The sequence below is a fragment of the Vulpes vulpes genome, chromosome X (genome assembly GCF_048418805.1).
Source record: "Vulpes vulpes isolate BD-2025 chromosome X, VulVul3, whole genome shotgun sequence".
Taxonomy (NCBI): domain Eukaryota; kingdom Metazoa; phylum Chordata; class Mammalia; order Carnivora; family Canidae; genus Vulpes; species Vulpes vulpes.
The window spans coordinates 55,395,940-55,405,664 of NC_132796.1; the positions used below are offsets into that span (position 1 = coordinate 55,395,940).

General features: G+C 39.9%; 1 protein-coding gene across 5 annotated transcripts in view; it reads right to left on the bottom strand.

Annotated features, from left to right (window-relative positions):
- ZDHHC15 (zDHHC palmitoyltransferase 15) overlaps positions 1-8,628 on the bottom strand; it is a 172,635-nt gene extending 164,007 nt beyond the window's left edge. For 2 of the 5 annotated variants that reach the window (XM_072744823.1, XM_072744824.1), the window contains exon 1: positions 8,232-8,589. In XM_072744823.1, coding sequence (XP_072600924.1) covers positions 8,232-8,367 — 136 coding nt within the window. In that variant the 5' untranslated portion in view covers positions 8,368-8,589. Of the gene's footprint in view, positions 1-8,231 lie in introns of all 5 variants that reach the window. The other 3 variants (XM_025987814.2, XM_025987813.2, XM_072744825.1) reach the window with 3 other exon arrangements.
- Between the last annotated feature and the right edge of the window lie 1,097 nt (positions 8,629-9,725).

Genomic DNA, 9,725 nt, shown 5'->3' on the forward strand with positions numbered 1-9,725 from the left:
GAGAGAGAGAGAGAGAGAGAGAGAAGAACCAAAAAGTATATTTAAACAAATCATAGCCGAGAAGTTCCTTACTCTGGGGAAGGAAACAGGCACTCAGATCCAGGAGGAACCCCTCCGGCCCCGCAAAATCAACAAAAATCAATCAACACCCCAACATATAATAATGGAGCTTGCGAATATCAAAGATAAAGAACAAAACCTAAAAGCAGCTCAAGGCAAGAGATTCTTAACTTATATGGGGAGAAATATCAGATTAACTGCAGACCTCTCCACGGAGACCTGCCAGGCCAGAAAGGGCTGGCATGATATATTTAGGGTACTAAACGAGAAAAACATGCAGCCAAGGATACATTATTATGCAAGGCTGTCATTCAGAATAGGAGAGATAAAGAGCTTCCAGGATAGGCAGAAACTGAAAGAATATGTAACCACCAAACCAGCTCTGCAAGAAATAATAAGGGGGACCCTGTAAGCAAAAAAGGGAGCCCAAAGAAATAATCTGCAGAAACAGGGACTCTGTAGGTTATACTATGACACTAAATTCACACCTTTTAATATTTATCCTGAACATGAATGGGCTAAAGGATCCCATCAAAAGACACAGGGCTTCAGACTGGATAAAAAAAGCAAGACCCATCTATATGCTATCTACAAGAGACTTATTTTTTTATTTTATTTTTTATTTTATTTTATTTTATTTTATTATTTTATTTTAATTATTTTATTTTATTTTATTTTAGATTTTATTTATTTATTCATGAGAGAGAGAGAGAGAGAGAGAGAGAGAGGCAGAGACACAGGCAGAGGGAGAAGCAGGCTCCATGCAGGGAGCCTGACATGGGACTTGATCCCGGGTCTACAGGATCAGGCCCTGGGCGAAGGCAGTGCTAAACTGCTGAGACACCTGGGCTGCCCAAGGGACTCATGTTAGACCTAAGGACACCTTTAGCCTGAAAATGAGGGGGTGGAAAACCATTTAACATGCAACTTGTCCTTCAAAGAAAGCTGGAGTAGCAATCCTCATATCAGAAAAATTAGAATTTAAAACAGTGACTGTACTAAGGGATTAAGAGGGACACTTCATCATACTTAGTCTATCCAAGAAGAAAACCTAACAATTATGAATATTTATGCCCCAAATGTCAGAACAGCCAATTATATCAATCAATTAATAACCAAAGTAGGGATCCTTGGGTGGCTCAGTGGTTTAGTGCCTGCCCTCAGCCCAGGCCATGATCCAGGAGTCCCGGGATTGAGTCCCACGTCGGGGTCCCTGCATGGAGCCTGCTTCTCCCTCTGTCTATGTCTTTGCTTCTCTCTCTCTATGTCGCTCATGAATAAACAAACTCTTTAAAAAAATAACCAAAGTAAAGAGACACATAGATATTAATACATTAATAATAGGAGATTTCAAAACTCCACTCTCAGCAAAGGACAGACCTTCTAAGCAGAAGATCACCAAATAAACAAGGGTCTTGAATGACACTGTGGATGAAATGAATTTCACAGATATATACAGAACATTCCATTCTAATGCAACTGAATACATGTTCTTCTCAAGTGCACATGGAACTCTCTCCAGAATAGACCACATACTGGGTCACAATCAGGTCTCAATCAATACCAAAAGATTGAGATTATTTCTTGCATATTTAGACCACAATGCTTTGAAACTCAAACTCAATCACAAAAAATTTGCAAGGAACTCAAACACATGGAGGTTAAAGAGGATCTTACTAAAAGATGAATGGGTCAACCGGGATATTAGAGAAGAATTAAAAAGGTTCATCAAAACTAATGAAAATTAAAGTACAACTGCTCAAAATCCTTGGGATACAGTAAAATGGTCCTAAGAGGGAAATATATCTCAATATAAGCCTCCCTCAAAAAATTGGAAAAAATCTGAAATACACAGGCTAACCTTATACCTAAAGGAACTGGAGAAAGACAAACAAAGAAGCCTAAACCAAGCAGAAGAAGAGAGATAATAATGATTAGAGCAGAACTCAATGAAACAGAGACCAGAAGAACTGTAGAACAAATCAAAGAAACCAGGAGATGACTCTTTGAAAGGATTACTAAAATAGGTAAACCGTTAGCCAGACTTATTAAAAAGAAACAAGAGAATATTCAAATTAATAAAATCATGAATGAAAGAGGAGAGATCAGAACCAATACGAAGGAAATACAAATGATTTAAAAAACATTATGAGCAATGATATGCCAACAAATTAGGCAATCAAGAAGAAATGGATGCATTTCCGGAAACCTACAAATTACCCAAACTGAAACAAGAAGAAATAGAAAACCTGAAGAGGCCGATAACCAGTGAGGAAATTGAAGCAGTCATAAAAAACCTCCCAAGAAACAAAAGCCCAGGGCCAGATGGCTTTCCAGGGGAATTCTAAGAAACACTTAAAGAAGTAATAATACCTATTCTACTAAAACTGTTTCAAAGAATAGAAATGGAAGGAGTACTTCCAATCTTGTTCTATGAGGTCAGAATCACCCTGATCCCAAAACCATAGAGAGAAACCACCAAAAAGGAGAATTATAGACCAATATCCCTGATGAACACACATGCAAAAATTCTCAACAAGATACTAGCCAATAGGATCCAGCAGTACATTAAGATTATTCAGCATGACCAAGAAGGATTTATCCCCGGGATGCAAGGCTGGTTCAACACTCGTAAAGCAATCAACGTGATAGATCATATCAACAAGAGAAAAAACAAGAACCATTTAATCCTCTCAATAGACGCAGAGTAAGCATTTGACAAAATACAGCATCCATTCCTGATCAAAACACTTCAGAGTGTAGGGATAGAGGGAACATTCCTCAGCATCTTAAAAGCCATCTATGAAAAGCCCACAGCAAATATCATCCTCAATGAGGAAAAACTAAGAGCCTTTCCCCTAAAATCAGGAACACAGTAGGGATGTCCACTCTCACCACTGCTATTCAACATAGTTTTAGATGTCCTAGCCTCAGCAATCAGGCAACAAAAAGAAATAAAAGGCATTCAAATTGGCAAAGAAGACGTCAAACTCTGCCTCTTCAAGGATGACATGATACTGTATTCGGAAAACATAAAAAAACTCCACCCCAAGATTGCTCGAACTCATACAGCAATTTGGCAGTGTGGCAGGATACAAAATCAATGCCCAGAAATCAGTGGCATTTCTGTACACTAACAATGAGACCAAAGAAAGAGAAATTAAGGAATCAATCCATTTTACAATTGCACCCAATTCCATAAGATACCTAGAAATAAACCTAACCCAAGAGGTAAAGAATCTGTGCTCTAAATCCTACAGATTACTTATGAAAGAAATTGAGGAAGACACTAAGGGATGGAAAAACATTCCATCCTCTAGAATTGGAAGAATAAATATTGTGAAAATGTCTTGCTACCCAGAGTAATTTACACATTCAATGCAATCTCTATCAAAATACCATGGACTTTCTTCACAGAGTTGGAACAAATAATCATAAGAATTGTTTGGAACAAGATAAGACCCGGAATAGCCAGAGGAATGTTGACAATGAAAACTAAAGCTGGATGCATCATGATGCCTGACCTCAAGTTCTAAAACAAAGCTGTGATCTTCAAGACAGTATGGTACTAGCACAAAAACACATAGATCAATAGAACAGAATAGAGAACCCAGAAATGGACCCTCAACTCTATGGTCAACTCATCTTCAACAAAGCAGGAAAGAATATCCACTGGGGAAAAAAGACAGCTTCTTCAACAAATTGTGTTGGGAAAATTGGACAGCCACATACAGAAGAATGAAACTGGACCATTCTGTTACACCATACACAAAGATAAACTCAAAATGGTTGAAAGCTCTAAGCGTGAGAAAAGACTCTATCAAAATCCTAGAAAAGATGACAGGCCATCACCTCTTTGACCTAGGCCATAGCAACTTCTTGCAAGACACAGCTATGAAGGCAAGGGAAACAAAAGTAAAAACAAACTATTGGGACTTTATCAAGATAAAAAGCTTCTGCACTGCAAAGTAAAGTCAACAAATGTAAAAGACAACCTACAGAAAGGGTAAAGACAGTTGCAAATGACCTATCTGATAATGGATTAGTACCCAAAATGTATAGAACTTATAAAACTTAACACCCAGAAAACAAATAATTCAGTTAAAAATAGGCAAAAGATATAAATAGACATTTTTCAAAAAAAGACATACATATGCTTTATATTATCTCACAACAACAATGTTCTAACTGGCATATAGTAGGTGCTAAGCAAGTATTTGTGGTATGAGTGAGCAACCATATAAGCGAGGTACCATGTTAGGCAACCCTGGTTGATAAAGATTAGGTAACTTGCCCCAGATCTCCTAGTCAGTAAGTGGCAGAATTCAAGCTTTATCAGACAGAATTATAAGAGAACAATATCATTTTTAGCTTCAGTTCTAACATGAAATTACATATAAAGATACCAGGTTTATTTCTAGAAAGAAGTTAGGTCCTTAATATAACCTTTTGTGTCATATTAAAATTTGAATCTGTTCATTTGGTTGTGTTGTTTTCATTTCAGGCAGCCTCAATGCTCAATTCTCTAATATTTACTAAACAAGTGACTTGGGAAAATGTGATTTAACCTCTGACAGCAACATTTCAGAAGATTGCAAAACGAAAATGACAGAATGAAGGCAGAGCCAGAATTGGAAGTCAAGGCTACCTTACTCTCTCGGCTTTTAAATAATGGCAACTGATACAAAATGAAAACACTGCGCAGGCCAAATAAAATACATCTGCAGGCTGCATTTGGCCTGTTATTCACAAGATTTTACTTCTTTATTGGCTGATAGAAGGCAGAGAGTTTCAACATTGTGGTGGCTAAAGCATGGACTATGGAACCATACTGCCTAGGTTGGCATCCAAGGTAGGCCATTTACTAGCTCTATGACCCTAGGCAACCTTCTTCATCTGTCTTTGCCTGTTTCTTGTCTTTAAAATGGACATGCACCTTATAAGGTTGTTATGAGGATTATGTTTGTGTGGGTGTATATGTGTGTGTGCCACTTAAAACAGTGCCTGGCATATAGCAAGTGCTCTGAAAATTTAAAAAAAAAAAACTCTAAGCTTACTTTGATTATTTTCACTAATTCTAACTTGATCCATCCCTCAGTTTGCACATCCGTAAAATGGGTACCTATTTTATACGGTTATTGTGAGGATTAAGTGATTTAATATAGGGAGAACTAATATATCTGCAGTACTTAGAACATGGCCTAGAACAAATTAAGCACTATGTAAGTGTTAGGCATTATCATTATTAAGTTTTCAATTGAATGCTTGACAAAGCTCACATAAGTCAGTACTGCAAAATTGTAAAATATGCTTAGTAGTGTTTACAAGATGGCATTGATCCTAAGAAGCAAAATCCATAGTATAATAATGGAGGTGAACTTTTAATCCTTTAATCAGTCATTCAAAAGGGCAAAGTGGTGAAGTCTGAGAATAATAAAACTTTCTAATCATTGCATAGTCCACGTAATACTCATCGATAAAGCTGAGGTATATTGTTGAGGTAAAGGTTGAAATAAAGGTTGAGATAAAAAGAAATACAGCCTAAATTTGCATCTATAAAGGCAACTAATGAATTTATTTATAACATCTCTCTACATTTTCCATAATAAATCTAAGGAGACGTGGATAATTCAAACTCTCACACATAGTTAATTAGAAGAAATTTCTATATTGGAAAACAAAGCCATCTCCTGGCTCCCTACTTAATGTCCACCTAATTGGAGTAAACTATTGCTATATATATATATATATATATATATATATATATATATATATATATATAGTATATATTGTCAAATATATAAGGAAGGAAGTTGTAAGAACTTCCTTAGTAGTAACTTCCTAAGTAGTAATAAGGGTCAGGTCCTGGGGTTGGAGAAAACGGCACCTGAACTGTAATTTTTAAGATGATAAGAACCCAGTATAAAGAAATAAAGTTATCGTGGAAGGACTTGGCAGTGCGTGGATCACCAATGGGACAAATAAGAGTCCTAATGTAAAGGGACTGGAAATATGCTGGAACTTCATACTGAATTAATGGGGATCATTGCAGGACAAAAGTTTAAAAGGTGCTAGAAGTAGAATTTCTCAGGACGCCTGGGTGGCTCAGCAGTTAAGCATCTGCCTTCAGCTCAGGGTGTGATCCTGGAGTCCCAGGATCGAGTCCCACAACAGGCTCCCTGCATGGAGCTTGCTTCTCCCTCTGCCTATGTCTCTGCCTCTCTCTCTCTCTCTCTCTCTCTCTCTCTCTCTGTGTGTGTGTGTGTGTGTGTCATGAATAAATAAAAGAAGTGTAATTTCTAATAATGAAGTGACAATAACTATTAGTGAATCTCCTTTGAGAAGAGTTTGAAATTCTTCAATGTGAGAGGACAGAGGCAAGAGGAGTTCTCACTGTGATAAAAACAGAAGATCTGTTGCGAGGAGACAGGATATAATATGAAAACTCCATTGTGAATTTACAAGAACACTATAAAACCATTAGTGATAAGGATAGGTGACTGGGGTAATACAATTGAGGAACATAAAAGATAGGATGTTGAAGTTTGTGTCAGGAAATACTGTGGAATTCTGAGTTTGGAAGCATAAAATATATTGTGGGAACCATTTTACAGATAAGGGGGGGATGGAATGCTCCATAATGTGACAGGACAGGGTATAAGAGGAGACTCTAGATTTATAGAAGGGGTGGTCTGATGAAATGGGACAAGAAATGAGGTTCCTGGGACGCCTGGGTGGCTCAGCAGTTGAGCGTCTGCCTTTGGCTCAGGGTGTGATCCTAGGGTCCTGGGATCGAGTCCTGCATCGGGATCCCCTCAGGGAGCCTGCTTCTCCCTCTGCCTATGTCTCTGCCTCTCTCTCTCTCTGTCTCTGTGTCTCTCGTGAATAAATAAATAAAACCTTTAAAAAAAAAATGAGGCTCCTATGGGACTGGGAAGGAAATATTAGAAATCCCAGTAGAAAAGGATGGTGTTTTCCTAGTTTGAGAAGACAGAGGACAAGGACAACCCTAGAGGGAAGTAAGATAAAATAATACTAATAATAGAAACCTAGAGAAACAGGATGGTAAAATGTGTGGTTAACAATAATAGAGAGATGGAAAGGAGGTGGGAGTAGTTTTCAAAAAAGATAACAAGAGGGGAGTATCATTAGAAAAGTAGTGGTACTGGAGGGATATGAGAGATTCTGCAAACTCTTATGGGAGGGTAAAGAGGACACTAATGTGAGAAGACAGTGGACAAAGTATGACCATGTTGTGATAAAAGCAGGGTGCCTAGTATGAGGTGTGAGAAAATAATGTGGGGACCCTAAGGGAAAGGAGTGAATGATCCTCAAAGCAGGAAACTAGAAGACTAAAGGGAACCCCAGTATGATAAATCAGGGTCTCTAATGTGAGGGGACAGGACAAGATGTATTGTAGGACTCTCATTCCATTGGAGAAGATGACAAAATAGTAAAGCCCACAGGGAAAGAGAATAAAGGGCCCATTTTCGCTTTGTGAAAAGGGGTGACTCAGTGAAGTAAAGCAAGACATACTGTGGGATCCTAAGTTGGAGAAGATATGAAGCACTTCAGCCAGTTGAGAGGATCATGGAAAAAGGACGAATTCCAGTATTGGAAAAACGAGAACCAGTAAGACAGTACAGGACATATTTTGGGATTCTTTAGTAGGAGGGAATGCGAAAATGTGGGGCTCCTAGTTGGATACATCGATGGGATTCACAGTGTAAGCAGTTTAGCGATACAGGGTGTGTTGTTTCCTCAATTCTGTAGGGTGGGAGCCCCCAGAACGAGAACACCAGGCACAAGTGCTTGTCCTGTATGAGAAAAGGGGGTTCTGGTGGAAAGAGCCAGGAGATTCTTGTGGATAAGGCCAGGGAATAATGTAAAAAAATCTCAGTGGGAAGTGATGGAGACATTGTGGGACCCTCACTGGAAGATTGTGAAGAAATATGTGAGAAGACAGAGGTTGGAGATGCGGAGGTCTCCTGAGAGCTAAGAACAAACGAACAACCCCCTCCCCACAAGCAAACCAACAAAGAAAGAAAACAAAACAAATCCTGCAGTGTGAGGGCTAAAAACGCGGGGGAGAGGGACACCAATGTGAAGGGTAGGACAGACAATTACGCTGGAGCATAATATCCCCATCTTAGGTGACCAGCTCCACTTACCCAGGCAGAGTTCAAAGACGTAGGCATAGTAGGACCAAAGCACAACGAGGACAATAACGAGCACTGGCACCCAGGAAAGTAGTCGGCGGCAGCACCGCAGCCCCCCGGACAGAGACATCTTCCAGCCCCGCCGCATCTTTGGATCGAAGATCGACCGAGCAGGCCTGCTGGCGCTGGGTCGGAACTGCCTGGCAGGCAGCTGGGAGGCAAGAAGGCGCGCTGTGCGGCGCTCCACTGCCTAGCCTGGCGGGAACTGTCTCACCAAGCGAAAACCACCTGTAAGGCTGCAGGGCAGAGTGAGCTCGGCCCGGCACAATAAGCATGAGTCATGGCGGGGAGGAACTGGCCCAGTTGGAGCGGAAGGTGATCCGCCCGGCAGCCGAGGCTGGGCACACTCAGAGGGAGTGCAGTCCCTCCCCTTTCCTCTCCTTCCACCTCCATGCTACAGCCCTAGATGCAGAGCTGAACCCGTGCAAACGGTGAAGCAGAAGAAATTTGGGTCCGCCTATTGTGCTTTTACCGCACTGCGTCCCCTCCATCTCTTTTCTGATCTCTCTTTCTGTTTTTTGTCTCTGTTTCCCCACTCAACATAAACGAGAGCACAGGAACACGCTGTGCGAAAGATGACAGCCCGAGCCTCTTAAGACTAAAAGGTTACCCAACCCCATCCTTCCACTGCTGCTTGAAAAATATGCTTTAACGCATAGTGCTGCAATCACTGCTTAGGTAAGTCCATTCACAGGCGTTCCTCCTTCCTTCTCTCTTCCCTTACCCCAAGTTTAGCTTCGTTCACTTTCAGAATAAACCTATTGGCTGAGAAAGACAAATGAAGGGGACGTGAATTCTGTGAGAAGTCATGGACAGATAACAAAGGTAGTAAAATTTAAACTGAGATTTATTTAATAGTAAATGTTTGGTAGGCAGACTAGAGGGGAAGGATCATTCAGAGGAAACAGCGTTTGGAAAGGCATAGAGTCACAAAAATCCAAAAGCGTTCAAGGAACAACTAATATGGCTTGAGAAGGTGTGTGTAAAGGAGAGGCTGGGACTGAGACTGGGAATATATAGACTGAGAGAACAGTGTGAAGGTCCTTAAATGCCCTGCCAGGGTATGTGGACATAATCCTTTAAAACAGATTACTATGAACAGCCATTAAAGGTTTGGGACAATGGAATGACATTAGCAGAGATGTATTTTTGTAAAAGAACTGGCAGGATTTGGGAGAGGAGGATGGCCTGGAAGCAGACCAATTAGGAAGCAATTTAATTCAACAAATGTTTTTGGGATGGTTGCTTTGTGTAGGTCAACTTTGGTATAAAAAAGATGAAGAAACAAGAGGCTTATCACCATGAAGCTCATGTCCTCATCAGGGGTTAGATGTTCAATGACACAAGTATAATAATGGAAGTATAGTAAGATTTTGACATTTATGGATTTAAAACTCACTGTTTAATTATTTATAAAGGTCTATGACATGCAGAAATTTGTGATTT